Here is an 18,466-nt window from a genome sequence, read left to right on the forward strand (position 1 = left end):
CTGATAACATGTGCTCAACCTCGATGGAAGATGCCTTGCTGCCATTATTTCTCAACCAAAGCCATCCCTGCCTTGTACTCTCATCTGGTGGACAACATGGGATGCTCCTTCGAATTTTTGCTGTGCGGCAAGGTGCATGCCACCATTGACATATGGAACAGCTGTTATGGCCAGGGACAAATGGGCAGCAGGGTGGCTCAGTGGTTAACACTGGTGCCTTGCAGCACTGGAGTCCCAGGTTAAAATACAATATCTGCATGGAGCTTGTACGTTTTTCTCATTGTTTGCCTGGGCTTTCTCTCACACTCCATAGACCTTCTAATCTAGATTATGAGCCCCACTGGGGACAGCAGATGAGTCTGTAAAGCACTGCAGAATATGTCAGCGCTATATGAGAATAATAAATGCATATCTTTCATGGTCCACTGGGTCAATGTTTTGCATGTCATCAAAGCAAGAAGGTCAGGTCCCACTGACACCTCCATGATAGTGCTAGTTTGGTTCTCACACCAGGCGTTTATCCACCTCCTCAATGGACATCCTCCTGTTCACAACATAAACAGGGCAGCCTCCAGTATACAGACAGAGACGGTGTTGTCACTCTGATGCAGACACAATTGTCCTTCACAAGTGTGGAAAATATCACAATTGCAATAATTGAATCAGACATAAATTTGTGAGGAATTTCACACACCTCCAGTTGATGCCAATTGAATGCCATTACTGACAGGGGTTCTGACACCAGTCCAATGATGCCACTGCCGCTGTCTGCCTGTCCTCCATAGTCCATACTGTACTGCTGCCACTGAGGCTCCTTGTCGCACATCTCCTGCCTTGTCTGTCAGGTTGTATACTGTGCTCCTGTTGCTGCTATTACTCCTTCTACTCCAACTACTACACAGGAAAAAAAACTATGTAGCAGCACTCTGCAAACACAAATAAAGGTCAATAATGCCATAATTACAGAAAACATTCTGGTGCTAATACTACGCTTATTTTGCAAAATAATTTTTGTGCAAAATTATTTGGGCCCGTCTGCCAAACGTCAAGGCGATCTCTATAAGACGGGAACCTAACACTAAATCCTGCCTGTTATGTGCCATAACATTTGTATTTATTGGAAGCCATTTGGCACCAGGAGAGGTATAGAGTGGGCTCAGCATGCATGTTGGTCCCAAAAATAGTAAAAAGCAGAGTGGACCCAGCATGCATGTGGAACCTGCACTCCCTGAATTTTATGGTGGCCATTATGGCACATAACAGGTAGGATTTAGTGTTAGGTTTCCGTAGTATTAGCACCAGAATGTTTTCTATAATTAAGGCATTATTGTACTTTATTTGTGTTTGCAGAATGCTGTTGCATTGTCTTTTTTCCCTGTATGTTTCTAGCCATGGCAGCGTGCACCTGCGGATTGGGATATGCTGACTGACCCCCTTTTTGCAGTTGTACTACCCCTACATAGCCGCACATCTCTGGCCTTGTCCGTCAAATTTCATACTATATAGATACGGCCTGGCTACTACTATCCCTACTGTTTACTACTACTACCCCTACACAGCCGCACATCTCTGACCTTGTCCGTCAGGTTTCATACTATATACAGCCTGGCTACTACTATCCCTACTGTTACTACTACTACTACCCTACACAGCCGCACATCTCTGACCTTGTCCATCAGGTTTCATACTATATAGATATGGTCTGGCTACTACTATCCCTACTGTTACTACTACTACTCTACACAGCTGCACATCTCTGACCTTGTCCGTCAGGTTTCATACTATATACAGCCTGGCTACTACTATAGAAACATAGAATGTGTCGGCAGATAAGAACCATTTGGCCCATCTAGTCTGCCCAATATACTGAATACTATGGATAGCCCCTGGCCCTATCTTATATGAAGGATGGCCTTATGCCTATCCCATGCATGCTTAAACTCCTCCACTGGATTTGCAGCTACCACTTCTGCAGGAAGGCTATTCCATGCATCCACTACTCTCTCAGTAAAGTAATACTTCCCGATATTACTTTTAAACCTTTGCCCCTCTAATTTAAAACTATGTCGTCTTGTAGCAGTTTTTCTTCTTTTAACTATTCTCTCCTCTTTTACCTTGTTGATTACCTTTATGTATTTAGCAGTTTCTATCATATCCCCTCTGTCTCGTCTTTCTTCCAAGCTATACATGTTAAGGTCCTTTAATCTTTCCTGGTAAGTTTTATCCTGCAATCCATGTACCAGTTTAGTAGCTCTTCTCTGAACTCTCTCCAAAGTATCAATATCCTTCTGGAGATATGGTCTCCAGTACTGCGCACAATACTCCAGATGAGGTCTCACTAGTGCTCTGTAGAGCGGCATGAGCGCCTCCCTCTTTCTACTGGTAATGCCTCTTCCTATACACCCAAGCATTCTGCTAGCATTTCCTGCTGCTCTATGACATTGTCTGCCTACCTTTTAAGTCTTCTGAAATAATGACCCCTAAATCCCTTTCCTCAGATACTGAGGTTAGGACTGTATCACTGATTGTATATTCTGCTCTTGGGTTTTTACGTCCCAGGTGCATTATCTTGCACTTATCAACATTACATTTTAGTTGCCAGATTTTTGACCATTCCTCTAGTTTTCCTAAGTCCTTTTCCATTCGGTGTATCCCTCCAGGAACATCAACCCTGTTACAAATCTTTGTGTCATCAGCAAAAAGACACCTTACCATCGAGGCCGTCTGCAATTTCGCTGATAAAGATATTAAACAATATGGGTCCCAGAACAGATCCCTGAGGTACCCCACTGGTAACAAGACCATGGTCTGAATATACTCCATTGACTACAACCCTCTGTTGCCTGTCCCTCAGCCACTGCCTAATCCATTCAACAAAATGGGAGTCCAAGCCCAAAGACTGCACTTTATTGATAAGCCTTCTATGTGGGACAGTATCAAAAGCCTTACTAAAGTCTAGATAAGCAATGTCTACTGCACCTCCGCCATCTATTATTTTAGTCACCCAGTCAAAAAAATCTATAAGATTAGTTTGACATGATCTCCCTGAAGTGAACCCATGCTGTTTTTCATCTTTCATTCCATGGGATTTTAGATGTTCCACAATCCTCTCCTTAAGTATGGTTTCCATTAATTTCCCCACTATTGATGTCAGGCTTACTGGCCTATAGTTGCCTGATTCCTCCCTACTACCTTTCTTGTGAATGGGCACAACATTTGCTAATTTCCAATCTTTTGGGACGACTCCTGTTGCCAGTGATTGGTTAATAAATCTGTTAATGGTTTTGCCAGTTCACCGCTGAGCTCTTTTAATAGCTTTGGGTGTATCCCATCAGGCCCCTGTGACCTATTTGTATTAATTTTAGACAGCTGACTTAGAACCTCTTCCTCTGTAAAGAGACATGCATCAAAAGATTCATTAGTCTTCTTTCCTAACTGAGGTCCTTTTCCTTCATTTTCCTTCGTAAAGACTGAACAGAAGTATTCATTGAGGCAGTCAGCTAGTTCTTTATCTTCTTCCATATACCTTCCTTCTTTTGTTTTTAATTTGGTAATTCCTTGTTTTAGTTTCCTTTTTTCATTTATGTATCTGAAGAATGCCTTATCGCCTTTTTTCCCTGACTGAGATAATTTTTCTTCTGCTTGTGCTTTAGAAGCTCTTATAACTTGTTTGGCCTCTCTCTGCCTAATCTTGTAAATTTGCCTGTCATCCTCGTTTTTTTTTTTTTTATAATTACTAAATGCTATCTTTTTGTTTTTAATGATTTTGGCCACTTCTGCTGAGTACCACAGTGGTCTCTTCCTTTTTTTGCTTTTACTGACAAGCCTAATGCAATTATCTGTTGCCTTCAATAGTGCCACTTTTAAGTAGTCCCATTTCTCCTGGACTCCAATGAAACAGTTACAATCTGATAGGGACTCGTGTACCACTAATCTGATTTTAGAAAAGTCAGTTTTTCTAAAATCTAAAACTTTTGTTTTTGTGTGGTGTGACTCAGTCACTGTACTTATAGTAAACCACACTGACTGGTGATCACTAGATCCCAAGCTTTCCCCTACAGTAATATCAGATACCAAATTCCCATTTGTGAATACTAAATCTAAAATGGCCTCTAAACTATCCCTACTGTTACTACTACTACCCTACACAGCCGCACATCTCTGGCCTTGTCCATCAGGTTTCATACTATATACAGCCTGGCTACTACGATCCCTACTGTTACTACTACTATCCTACACAGCCGCACATCTCTGACCTTGTGCATCAGGTGCAATACTGTACTACTGCCTCTACTACTACCCTACATTGTGGCATAGATGTATTGAAAAGCTGGAGAAAAAAAAACGAAATGGGGTGAAATTGGAAAACAATTCCGCCACAGTTTTATGGGTTTAGTTTTTAGAGTGTTCCCTAATGGTAAAACTGACCTATTCCTTTCATTCTCTGGGTCAGTTTGATTAAAGCTATCCCAATTTATACGTTTTTTCTTGTGTTTTAATACAAAAAAAAAAGAACAACTTTGGGAAAAAATTGATTTTTTTCTTTTCTTCGCCATATTCTGACCCCCTGACTTTATTATGGTTATGTCTACAGAGCTGTGCGAGGACTCATTTCTTGCAGGACGATCTGTAGTTTTTATTGATATTTTAAAGTGTTTGTGACTTTTTTATCACTTTTTTTATTAAATATTTTGGAAGGTGAAGTGACGAAAAAATGGGGAATGAACCATTTTAAGTATTTTCCTGTGATCTTATTCACCACATGTGATAAATACATTTTGATTTTTAAAGTTCAGCCACTTTGGGACACGGCGATGCCTATGATATATATTATTTTTATTGTTCATTTTTAAGAGTGGGGGGCGGGGGGTTATTTGAATTTTTATATTTAAAAAAATATATATTTTAACTTTTTTATTTTATTTAGCCTAGATGACTATAACAAGAAATCATTCGATTGCTTCTATAATACATTTACCTGAAGGGCTAATGCGATTCTTTGCAGATTTGCTATGTTTTCCTGGAGCCCTGCAGGTGCTACTGCTCTAAGAGCCCTGGTTTCCTCAGAGAGACCAGGGCTCGTACGTAAAATTAAAGGCTCCCACAATTGCCTTGAGGGGGAGCTGTTGAGGACCCGGGAGCGCAGTGTTTTTCCACTCTCAGGTGCCAAGGTCGCATTTGACCACACCTCCTAACGGGTTAAATGTCTGCGATCGGTGTTTTTGCCGAAAGCAGACATTAGGCTTAGGTGTCTGCTATGTGAAACAGCTGGCACCCAGCAACTATGGCTCTTGTTCCACTCCGGAGAGGGCTCCATCTTTATAGAGGAAACTTTATGTATGGCAGTGGTCAACAAGGGGTTAATGGACAACAAATAGAAGGGACAAAACTGATGTTGTTAATGGGGGGTACAATGGAGACATAATGAGGCACACTGTTAATAGGGACATAATTGGGCATTCCCTGGTGCCCTCATCTGCCCCCCTGAGTCACAATGTCCCCAACAGTTGGGAAGACCTTAAGGACAGTGGCGGACCTACCATACTGTGGGACCAGGCAACTGCTATGGGGCTCAGGAAAGGAATGGGCCCAGCATTGAGCTGCTTCTCTAGTATCCGACATACGGCATCTTTACAGTGCTTTGAAAAAGTATTCACACCCCTTAAACTTTTCCAAATTTTTTTACGTTACACCCACAATGGGTCCGTGAACCACATTTTGCAGCCAAGTGTAGGACATTTTTTTTGCAGAATGGACAGGATAGGACTGTTTTATAGAGGGCAGGAAGTTCCATTCCACAAAATGCGGAATGCACACGGCCAGTATCCGTGTTTTACAGATCCGCAATTTACGGACCACAAAAACAGATACGGCCGTGTACAAGAGCCTTAGCGTAATGATCTTTAGCTGTTTGGTTTATAAAGCCCCTGGGGGAGGTGTGCATTATTTAAGTCATGTTAGGCTGCATTCACATGAGGGTATGTATAACACCGATGATGTCCACGTTGCATCCATTTTTTTGGGCGGACCCATTGACTTTTATGGGTCTGCTGTCCGCATTTGTTGCCTAGAATAGCAGAAGTTCTATCGTTTGCGGAATGGACATACATCATTTGTGTGTTTTCCGCATCCGTATGTCCATTCTGCAGAATGATAGAACATGTCGGCAAAATGTGGTTCACAAAAAAAAAGGATGCAACACGGATGTCACACAGACGTCGTGCATGTTTTGCGGACCACAAAATCCATGTGGCCATGTGAATGTAGCGTGATTTTTTTCACCTTGATGGAGGCGCTGTTACACATTTGTCCACAAGGTGTCCCCACTATTTCAAATTTCCATCTTTTTGTGTGGTACTTTTTATTGTGTTTTAGAAGTTTGTGTTTCGTGTGCATTTTATATTTAGATGTGGTTTACATGATGTCTGTGTTTGTGCTCAGATGTATCCAGCTATTCTAGGTCTGGGTCTGTGATTTTTAGTTCTATGCAAACCCTAAAGCATTTAGGGAAAGTATGAAATGTCTGCGTTACTTCAGTCTTTTATATACTTTGCCCGGGCAATACATCGAAGGACCAGCACTCTTTAGGCAAAACATAAAATGTTACACAAAGAGTTTATTGCACATATCAACCAATACTTACCAACATTTGAGTTTGTAAAATCGGGTGGTAATATCAGCCCCGCCCACGGAAACTCCCCGATTCCCCGAACCTGACTGGAAACACCGACTAATGGGCGGAGTTTGTGACAGCCCCACCCATTTTAAGCATGGGAAAGGGCAAATTTGCTAAAACTGTCTCTGAAAATCGGGGACAGTCCCGGCAAACTTGGGACAGTTGGCGACTATGTAACAAGCGATCACAGCGCAGCTCTCATTATACTACAGCACTTCGTACAACACTGTAGACCTGTAATTACCAACCTGTCGGTGGCCAGCTGTTGCCAAACTACAACTCCCATCATGACCCGACAGTGTGCTACCATGATCTCTCTAAACAAGGTAAAATACTAGTGTAATATTGCTGTGGAATTGATTTTATGCCCCCGGATCCTTTTTTACCAGTTGGGCAATTCCTTGTACTAAAACGTTTGCCCCTTATGACGTCATGCGTGGGATGTTACAGCAATCTCACTGATCTCCGAGAGGGAAAATGTGTGAAATATTAAGCGTTTTCCTATTTTAAATACTTTGGGCAGTTCCTGTAATATACACTATTCGCAATTATTTGGATTGTGGGTAAAATTTCAAGATGAACACAAAATGTCCTCTAACTTAATGTGACCTTCTGAACGCACATGTCCAACCGTTCCATGTTTCTTTACTTTCTGCACAACTTGCTGTTCTCTAACAAGGAGCTTAACGGCAAAATTCATGAATCGCCCAATAAATTTCCTGGTTAAATTAAAATTAGTATTTAAACAGTCCTCCTCATCATGCTGTTCACATTTTGACATCATGAGACCAAGACGACAGCTAAAAGTTAATCAACGGTACCTCGCCATTGTGAGGCTTCAAGCAGGATCTTCTCAGACGGAAGTGGCCACTGAGCTTAGAGTGTCACAGAGTGTCATCAGCAGGTTGTAGCAGAGATACAGAGAATAGAAGAGTCACAGAAAGGCAGAGAAGTGGACGTCCTTTGGCCACATCCCTCACTGATGACCTCTTCATTGTGAACAATGCCCTCATCCGAAACCGGATGATGAATGCCACACGGCTCCAGGCACATTTAGGGGAAGCGAGAGGCATCCAAGTGTCACGTCAGACCATTTAAAACCAATAACATCGGTGTGGTGTGGCTCTGGACTGTGTGTGTGTGTGTATATATATATATATATATATATATATATACACAGGGCTTTTTTTCTGGTGGAACGCACCAGAATGGCGTTCCGCCACCTTTTGACATCGCAGCCTGCCATGCTCCACCACCGCAGGCTGCGATGTATCAGCGGGGAGGCACTGGGAGGAGGAGCTGGGGGCCGGTGCGTTCACTGTGCTCCGGCCCCGCCGCTCCAGTACAGTTATAAAATGTGTAATTCAATTACCAATGATTCATGCTGCCCCCTCTGTAGCATAATATTCAATATATCCTACTCACAGGGCTACTGTTATATCGTAATGCAGGCCGGCCAGGCAGACGAGTGGCAGCGTGACTGACTGACGTCACGTGCCTGCGCCGCCTGCTTCATTCATAAAGTAGGCTGGGCAGGCACGTGACGTCAGTGAGTGACGCTGCCGCTCGTCTGCCCGGACGGCCTGCATTACGATATAACAGTAGCCCTGTGAGTAGGATATATTGAATGTTATATTACAGAGGGGGCAGCATGAATCATTATTAATTGAATTACACATTTTATAACTGTACTGGAGCGGCAATGGGGGGTCAGTGGGTGACACTGTTAAGGGTTGGGGGGGTCTGTGGATGGCACTGTTATGGGGTGGGGGGGTCTGTGGATGGCACTGTTATGGGGTGGGGGGGTCTGTGGATGGCACTGTTATGGGGTGGGGGGGTCTGTGGATGGCACTGTTAAGGGGTGGGGGGGGGGTCTGTGGATGGCACTGTTATGGGGTGGGGGGGTCTGTGGATGGCACTGTTAAGGGGTGGGGTCTGTGGATGGCACTGTTATGGGGTGGGGGGGTCTGTGGATGGCACTGTTAAGGGGTGGGGGGGTCTGTGGATGGCACAGTTATAGGATGGGGGATCTGTGGATGCCATCCCCAGATCCCCCATTAACAGTGCCATCCCCATCTGGGGGGTTTCTTTGCTGGGCTGGACTTTTATAGCCCCCAAATTTTACTTGCATCCCTGTTCTCTAAAGGGGCGGTTTTAGGGGGCGGTCCTAGGGGTGGTAGGGGCGTGGCCAGGGGAGGGGGGTGAGTTCAACCACCTTTTCTCTGAGAAAAAAAGCCCTGTGTGTGTATATATATATATATATATATATATATACATGTCTTGGTGTAGTAGTGTATATACCGGATCTGGACTGTGTGTATATACATGTCATGGTGTAGTAGTGTATATACTGGATCTGGACTGTGTGTATATACAGGTCATTGTGTAGTAGTGTATATACTGGATCTGTGCTGTGTGTATATACAGGTCATGGTGTAGTAGTGTATATACTGGATCTGGACTGTGTGTATATACATGTCATGGTGTAGTAGTGTATATACTGGATCTGTGCTGTGTGTATATACATGTCATGGTGTAGTAGTGTATATACTGGATCTGGGCTGTGTGTATATACATGTCTTGGTGTAGTAGTGTATATACCGGATCTGGACTGTGTGTATATACATGTCATGGTGTAGTAGTGTATATACTGGATCTGGACTGTGTGTATATACAGGTCATTGTGTAGTAGTGTATATACTGGATCTGTGCTGTGTGTATATACAGGTCATGGTGTAGTAGTGTATATACTGGTGGCCACCCGACAGCTTAGGGAGGGTGGGCAGGGACTGGTGGTCCCCCCCCCCCCCTTTTTCTCTTATCCCCCTTTGTTTGGTCTCCTGCTGGCACCCCCTTTTTCGTGTGGGCAGATAGGGGTTAATGTGAGGATCCGTTTTGGAGAGGAGGCGGGCGCCTAGGAGGGCTTATATGCCACTGTCCCGCCTCCCCTCTTCCTCTTTGAGCGGAAGCGATTTGTGCTCTGTCCGCATGAAGATGTCCGCCTCTGACGTTCCCCTGATGGAGGCTCTGAGGGCGAGAATGGCGGAGGGGGGTGAGGGATGGCTGCGCTCATTCTTGAGCAGCCTCGGTTCCCCTCAGCCCTCCTCCTCCCCTGGCTTGGCGTGTCACCCTGGGGAGGTAATGGCTATGGATCCCGGTTCTGTGGTGGGGGGCAGGCGGTCTGCTCGGCTCACCCGCCCCCCCGCTCGGTTCAGGCACAGTCCCCCCCCTCCAGTTCCCCGTACCTTGTCTGCTGCCACCGGCGCTGCTGCTTCTCAGGCTGGCCGGCATGTCCCCTGTGCTGCCGAGGCTTTGGTGGCTCCGCCCCTTCCTGTTCCCTCTCACCTCGTGTCCCGTCCTGCTGCCGCTTGTGTTACTGCGGCGTGGAGCGGCGGATCAGCGATGGGTGCCCAGGCCAGCAGCTCCTCCTCCCATAGTCTCCCTCCCACTCCTCCAGCTTCCCAGCAAATGGCCCCTCCGGTCCCCCATGAGCAGCTGCAGGTGGATGGGGCTCTGCCATCTGCGGCAGTTGTGGAGGTGCCCCCCCCTCCTGCTCACACTAATGATGGGGCGCGGGTGGATCCTCCTCCTGCCCCTGCTGTCGATTCTTTCTCCCTGCCTCCCCCCCCTCCCCCTCCCCCGGGGTCACGCCGGCGCAGGGTTCAAGTCCAGCTCGTCGTCCTCCTCTCCGGAGAGCAGGAGACGTGGTCGGCGCGGTTCCCGCAGTCGTCGCTCCCGCCGCAGGTCAGGCGGCTCGGCGTGGAGCAGGCGCTCCAGATCCTCCAGATGGCGCTCGCCGTCCTCCTCTGAGGGGTCGCTGGCTGCGTCGGAGGAGTCTGGTCGTGCAGCACGTTCGCGTCGCGGTGGACGGTCGCGGCGTCACTCATCCAGGGTCCGTTGCCTGGCTCCTGCGGCGATTGTTCAGCCTGCGGTTCCGATGCCTGTTCCTCCAGTGGTTCCTGTTTCTGCGTCCGGTGAGTACCATTCTGTGGGTGTGTTGGGGGCGGGTGCGGGGGATGCGAGCGCGGCCGATGTGTCTAAGAGGGCGGGTGATGCGAACACGGCGGAGTTATTGCAGATGTTGTTGGACCGTTTGCAACCGCCTGCCCAGGTTCCGGATCCCCCTCCTCCCAGCGTTAAACAAGCGCCTGTTCTGGCGGGGGTGCACAAGGATTCGTGCTATTGTGGGGTTAGCCTCCTTGGTTCCCACCTGGACGAGGCTGTTAGGGAAAAGGTGTGGGCTAACCAGTATGTGGATGTTTGGTCCCTCATATCGGTTGACCAACACACGGTTGACAAGGAACGGCGTTTCTCGGATAGACCTTCTGAGCGTAGGCCCCGGGTGGCCAAGACCATGAATAATTGGTTGCAGGCCTTTTCGGTTTTGGGTTGCGTTATGGGTCAGCGCCACCCTGAGCGTTGTTCTGAGCTGTTTGTCTATCAGGATATTATTTATAGTGCTTATAAGTCGCACGGGGGCAGCGCCTGGTGGCGGTATGATGAGGAGTTTCGTCGTCGGTTGGCGTTACATCCGGAGATGGGGTGGGGGGTGAAGGCGACGGACGTGTGGTTGAGGTTAATGGTTGCGCAGAGGCCCTCTCCCTTTCCAGCGGCGGCCGCTGGTTCAGGGGGATCACCTTCCCATGGACCGGTGGCCGTCCGCCGCCCAGGGTCTTGTTGGTTGTTCAACGAGGGGAACTGCAGGTTTGCCGGATTGTGTAGATTCAAACATGAGTGCTCCGCCTGTGGCGGCCCTCACCCGGCTGGTAAGTGCTCCCGCCCCGCGATTAGGCCTTCCAGGCAGTTTGACCAAGGGGGAGTTAAGGACCCCGGTGAGCGTGGCAGAGATGGGCCCCTGGTTAGACAGGTACCCCAATAAACAAGCTTCTGCCCAGCTCCGTTTTGGCTTTTCCTATGGGTTTTTTATCCCTTTTGTGCTTAACCGCTTACCGGTTTATTCTGATAACTTGAAATCCGCCCGGGAGTTGCCGGAGGTTCTTCGGGAAAAGGTCTCTAAGGAAGTTGCGTTGGGTAGGATTAGGGGGCCGTTTGAGGTGTTGCCGTTTCCTAATTTACGGGTTTCCCCGCTTGGCGTTGTCCCTAAGAAAGAACCGGGTAAGTTCAGGTTGATTCATCATTTGTCCCACCCGAAGGGTTCGTCTGTTAATGATGCCATTAGCCCAGAGGATGCCTCGGTGTCTTACGTCTCCTTTGACCGTGCGGTCGCGTTGGTTAGGGAGGCGGGCCAAGGGGCTCTCTTGGCCAAATCAGATATTGAGTCTGCTTTCCGTCTGCTTCCTGTTCACCCGGATTGTTTTCATTTGCTAGGTTGTTGTGTGGACGGTAAGTTTTACTATGATACCTGTCTTCCTATGGGTTGCTCCATTTCGTGTCACTATTTTGAGTTGTTTGCTTCTTTTTTGGAATGGGTCATCCGTTATGAGTCGGGCTCTACGTCAGTTTTGCATTATTTGGACGACTTTCTTTTTGTTTCTCCAGGGTCCGGTGAGGGTTGCTTGGTATTGCTGAATCTGTTTTTGGAGAGGATGGCTCGGTTTGGGGTACCGATTTCTATGGAGAAGACGGAGGGCCCGGTTACGTGTTTGTCCTTTTTGGGCATTGAAATTGACACAGTCAGCATGGTTTTCCGGTTGCCGCGTGATAAGCTTCAGAAGCTTATGGGTTTGATTGATGGGTTCCTGGCGGTCAAGAAGGTTACCCTCCTGCAGATGCAGTCTCTTTTGGGTCTCTTGTGCTTTGCTTGTAGGGTGATGCCCATGGGCCGGGTTTTTGCCCGGCGTTTGTCTCTCGCTACCAGGGGTGCGCGGTCTCCCCATCATCGCATTAGGATCACTGCGTCTCTGAAGGAGGATTTGCGGGTCTGGAAGGCTTTTCTGCGCTCTTTCAATGGTCATACTTGCTACATGTCTGAGGTGACCCCTAATTCTGAGCTGTCTCTGTTTTCGGATGCTTCCGGTTCGTGTGGTTTTGGTACGATTTTGGGTTTCGAGTGGTGTGCCGGTGAATGGCCTGACACTTGGCGATCCTCTGGTTTGTGCAAGAACCTCACGTTGTTGGAATTGTTTCCGATTATTGTGTCGGTGGAGTTATGGGGGGACCGGTTGGCCAATAAGCATGTTTCGTTTTGGACTGACAATTTGAGTGTGGTTTATGCTGTCAACAGCTTGTCTTCCTCTTCCCTCCCGGTTCTAGCTTTGCTTCGTCATCTTGTACTTCGGTGCCTCGAATGTAACATCTATTTTAGGGCTCGTCATGTTCCAGGAGTGGATAATAAGATTGCTGATGCTCTCTCCCGTTTTCGTTGGCAGGATTTCAGGTCCTTTCTTCCGGGGGCGGATTTGGAGGGCAGGACGTGCCCGTCGTACCTGTGGGACCTGGTGGACAGGAGCTGATGTCGTTGGTCCGATCATCGATTACACCGGCTACTTGGCAGGCGCATGGTAAGGCGTGGGGTGAGTGGTTGGAAATGGTGGATGGCAGAGACGTGGTTTCCCGGGTTGACCTGCGCTTGGAAGTCACGACGGAATGGCTATTGCGCTTGCGAGCTGCGCGCGTTTCTGCGGCGGTCGCGCAGCGGCGTTTGGCAGGTATTGCCTTTCATTTCAAGTTGCGCGGTTGGGTAGATGTAACCAAGCAGTTTATTATCCGTCAGGCTCTGAGGGGTTGGAGGAGGGAGTTTGTCTCTCGTGAGAGCCGGAGGCCGATCTCGTTTGCTTTGCTAGGTAGGCTTATTGCCGGGCTTCCTGCGGTTTGCGCTTCGCCCTTTGAGACTGCGTTGTTCTCGTGTTGTTTTAGCGTAGCCTTCTTTGCGGCACTGCGGTTGGGCGAGTTAGTTTCCCCCTCTTGTAGCAAACCGGGGGGCCTTTCGTGTCAGGACGTGGTGTTAGGCAGTGATTCGTTGAGGATTAGGGTCCGGCGGTCTAAGACTGACCAGTTCGGCAGGGGTGCCTGGATTCCTCTGTATCCGGTGGCGGGTATTTCTTGCCCTGTCCGGTTGGTGGGTAGCTATAGTGCGGTGCGCCCGGTGAGCGGTAATTTCTTTGCGCATGCGGATGGTTCTCCCTTGACCAAGTTCCAGTTCACCAGGGTCTTGCGGTCTTGTTTGGAGTTGGTTGGGGTGAATCCCAGGGAATTCGGTACTCATTCGTTCCGGATTGGGGCGGCCACGGAAGCAGCCAGGGCAGGTTTACCCGAATCGGAGGTTATGAGGATTGGCAGGTGGAAGTCCGCTTGCTTTGCTAGGTATATTAGACCGGACCTTCTGTTATGTTAAAAAAATAAATAAAAAATAAATAAAAAAAAAAATAAAATAAAAAAAATTTTTATGCTGCTTATTTGTTTCTAGGTGCTGTACTTATGCGATGTTTTGTTGACATGTCTTTTTGTTTGCAGGAATCTCTTGGTTTTGTGTGGTATTTGCTTGGTGCTAATTCTATTCTCTTGCAGGTCCTGGGCGTCCGGCTGTGTGGATTCTAGGCCATTCATATGTGTTCTGGGCGGCTCAGAGAGCCGATTGCCGGCCCGGTGGGAGGTCCCTCGGCTTCCGGGAGGTGGACGTGTCCTGGAGAGGAATCCGTGGGTTGCGATGGACTCAGCTCTTGTCCCAAGTGGTCGACATTGGTTTGCAGGCCAGTGGCCCGGTGATTCTGGTTTTGCATGCGGGGGGGAACGATATAGGTTCTGTTCCCCTGGTGGAATTGTTGGCCCTCATTAGGTCTGATTTGGAGCGTTTCCCTTCATTCTTTCGTGAGGTGGTACTGGTGTGGTCCGAGGTTGTCCCTCGGGTGGTATGGCAGGGTGGGGAGGCGGTGGAGAGATGTAGGAGGACGATTAATGCCCGTATCTCCCGTTTTGTTCGGTCCCGGGGTGGTGTGGTGGTCAGACACCGACAGCTGGAGGGCGATAATCGCTCGTTGATGAGACCTGACGGGGTGCATCTGACGGATATCGGCTTGGATATTTTCCTTTCCGGTCTTCAGGATGGGGTGGAGCAGGCCATGTTTTTGTTGGGTGGTGGTCGGAGCCCCGTTTGAGGGCGGTTCTCCTCCGTGGCGGCAAGTTATTACAGCTTAAAGGTGTTGGAGAAAAAATGGGCGAATCCGCCCGCTGGGAGACCAGCGGCTGGCGGAGAGCACGGTTCAAAAGTTATGGTTTGCCGTTGGAATAAAGCTGTGGCCGATTACCACCCAACAAAATAAAAGGTTGAAAGTTGAACGGTGTCAGTCTCGTTATTAAAAGGTTTAGATGGGGTTGGTATGCGGGGCCAGAGGTAGGGTTGGAGTACCCCTTCCCCATTCCTGATGGTGCCAACAGTCTGGTGGCCACCCGACAGCTTAGGGAGGGTGGGCAGGGACTGGTGGTCCCCCCCCCCTTTTCTCTTATCCCCCTTTGTTTGGTCTCCTGCTGGCACCCCCTTTTTCGTGTGGGCAGTTAGGGGTTAATGTGAGGATCCGTTTTGGAGAGGAGGCGGGCGCCTAGGAGGGCTTATATGCCACTGTCCCGCCTCCCCTCTTCCTCTTTGAGCGGAAGCGATTTGTCCCTCCCTCCCTCCCCTTTTGAGTTGGTAGTGTGGGGCCTCTTTCGAGGGGGTTTTTCTACGTGGTTCGTGGAAGTGGTTTTCTGGGCGGTGTGCCTCGTTGGAATTTTCTTAAAGTCACAGCTGGCGGCAAGTTATTACAGCTTAAAGGTGTTGGAGAAAAAATGGGCGAATCCGCCCGCTGGGAGACCAGCGGCTGGCGGAGAGCACGGTTCAAAAGTTATGGTTTGCCGTTGGAATAAAGCTGTGGCCGATTACCACCCAACAAAATAAAAGGTTGAAAGTTGAACGGTGTCAGTCTCGTTATTAAAAGGTTTAGATGGGGTTGGTATGCGGGGCCAGAGGTAGGGTTGGAGTACCCCTTCCCCATTCCTGATGGTGCCAACAGTCTGGATCTGGACTGTGTGTATATACATGTCATGGTGTAGTAGTGTATATACTGGATCTGTGCTGTGTGTATATACATGTCATGGTGTAGTAGTGTATATACTGGATCTGGGCTGTGTGTATATACAGGTCATGGTGTAGTAGTGTATATACTGGATCTGGGCTGTGTGTATATACATGTAGTGGTGTAGTAGTGTATATACCGGATCTGGGCTGTGTGTATATACAGGTCATGGTGTAGTAGTGTATATACTGGATCTGGGCTGTGTGTATATACATGTCATGGTGTAGTAGTGTATATACTGGATCTGTGCTGTGTGTATATACAGGTCATGGTGTAGTAGTGTATATACTGGATCTGGGCTGTGTGTATATATACATGTCATGGTGTAGTAGTGTATATACTGGATCTGGGCTGTGTGTATATACAGGTCATGGTGTAGTAGTGTATATACTGGATCTGGGCTGTGTGTATATACATGTCATGGTGTAGTAGTGTATATACTGGGTCTGTGCTGTGTGTATATACATGTCATGGTGTAGTAGTGTATATACTGGATCTGTGCTGTGTGTATATACAGGTCATGGTGTAGTAGTGTATATACTGGATCTGTGCTGTGTGTATATACATGTCATGGTGTAGTAGTGTATATACTGGATCCGGGCTGTGAGTATATACATGTCGTCATGGTGTAGTAGTGTATATACTGGATCTGGGCTGTGTGTATATACATGTCATGGTGTAGTAGTGTATATACTGGATCTGGGCTGTGTGTATATACATGTCATGGTGTAGTAGTGTATATACTGGATCTGGGCTGTGTGTATACATGTCATGGTGTAGTAGTGTATATACTGGATCTGGGCTGTGTGTATATACATGTCATGGTGTAGTAGTGTATATACCGGATCTGGGCTGTGTGTATATACATGTCATGGTGTAGTAGTGTATATACTGGATCTGGGCTGTGTGTATATACATGTCATGGTGTAGTAGTGTATATACTGGATCTGGGCTGTGTGTATATACATGTCATGGTGTAGTAGTGTATATACTGGATCTGGGCTGTGTGTATATACATGTCATGGTGTAGTAGTGTATATACCGGATCTGGGATGTGTGTATATACAGTCATGGTGTAGTAGTGTATATACCGGATCTGCGCTGTGTGTATATACATGTCATGGTGTAGTAGTGTATATACTGGATCTGGGCTGTGTGTATATACATGTCATGGTGCAGTAGTGTATATAGTGGATCTGGGCTGTGTGTATATACAGGTCATGGTGTAGTAGTGTATATAGTGGATCTGGGCTGTGTGTATATACATGTCATGGTGTAGTAGTGTATATACCGGATCTGGGCTGTGTGTATATACATGTCATGGTGTAGTAGTGTATATACTGGATCTGGGCTGTGTGTATACATGTCATGGTGTAGTAGTGTATATACTGGATCTGGACTGTGTGTATATACATGTCATGGTGTAGTAGTGTATATACTGGATCTGGGCTGTGTGTATATACATCTCATAGTGTAGTAGTGTATACACTGGATCTGGGCTGTGTGTATATACTGGATCTGGGCTGTGTGTATATACAGGTCATGGTGTAGTAGTGTATATACTGGATCTGGGTTGTGTGTATACATGTCATGGTGTAGTAGTGTATATACCGGATCTGGGCTGTGTGTATATACAGGTCATGGTGTAGTAGTGTATATACTGGATCTGGGCTGTGTGTATATACATGTCATGGTGTAGTAGTGTATATACTGGATCTGGGCTGTGTGTATATACATCTCATAGTGTAGTAGTGTATACACTGGATCTGGGCTGTGTGTATATACTGGATCTGGGCTGTGTGTATATACATGTCATGGTGTAGTAGTGTATATACTGGATCTGGACTGTGTGTATATACAGGTCATGGTGTAGTAGTGTATATACTGGATCTGGGCTGTGTGTATATACTGGATCTGGGCTGTGTGTATATACATGCAGTGGTGTAGTAGTGTATATACCGGATCTGGGCTGTGTGTATATACATCTCATGCGCACCCCGTCCCCTCTTACCTGCCCATCCTCCATACTTCTTCTTGAGGTTAGTCCTCCACCACCGGGAGAGTATATGGGTTTTGATCCCGATCAGCAGGGTCCACACCTGTTTCAGGACCAGATATGATAGAGCCAGGAGACCCAACAGTTGAAGCCATCGGTAGAACTGAGACTCCTCCATCTGATCTTCTCTGTTGTCCTCTGTGCTGTCACCTCTGCTGATCCTGCTATGTGACTGAAGCTCTTCTCTGGATTACAACCAGTGACTACAGAAGACTCCTCCTTTATTTAACACTAAGATCTTTCCAGTGGGAAGGCTTTATGTTTAAGATATTTGCCCTTTAATTATATCTTGGGTCCTTAGCAGGTGTCAGTACAGGCAAGGGCGTCCTTTAGTTTATTATGTCATTACCGGTGATTATGAGCCTTTCCTATTTTCCTCACCTTCTTAGGTTTTTCCTCTTGGAGTTGGCACTGGGCGGGTGTAATTCTCCGCGGTTTTCCCTCTTCTTGGTATCCTGCTTGAAGACAACTTGTGTGAACAAACCCTTATTATTCACATCCCCTAGTAAAATGACACCATGAATGTCCACAAGTCAGCAATAAGGTTACTAAACAGTGAGAGGCAGTAACTTGGAGTTCAGAGTAGAACATGGGACGGGTGAGTGACCCGGGACGCTGTCTGTCAGAGGGAGTTTCTGGGGGGAAAAAATGTATTATAGGGGAGTAAACCATTTGGAACTACCTGGATGTCTGCATTGATTATCAATAAAATATGATTCGATTGTT

At 47.3% G+C, this 18,466-nt stretch overlaps 1 protein-coding gene across 1 annotated transcript in view; it reads right to left on the reverse strand.

The window, feature by feature from the left end:
• Positions 1–17,924, reverse strand: part of LOC122924095 (very-long-chain 3-oxoacyl-CoA reductase-like) — an 81,701-nt gene extending 63,777 nt beyond the window's left edge. The window contains exon 1 of the mRNA XM_044275019.1: positions 17,696–17,924. Within this exon, the coding sequence (XP_044130954.1) occupies positions 17,696–17,858 (163 nt within the window). The 5' untranslated portion in view covers positions 17,859–17,924. The remainder of the gene's footprint in view (positions 1–17,695) is intronic.
• Positions 17,925–18,466: the final 542 nt, after the last annotated feature.

This window comes from Bufo gargarizans, unplaced genomic scaffold, assembly GCF_014858855.1.
Source record: "Bufo gargarizans isolate SCDJY-AF-19 unplaced genomic scaffold, ASM1485885v1 original_scaffold_2225_pilon, whole genome shotgun sequence".
NCBI lineage: Eukaryota > Metazoa > Chordata > Amphibia > Anura > Bufonidae > Bufo > Bufo gargarizans.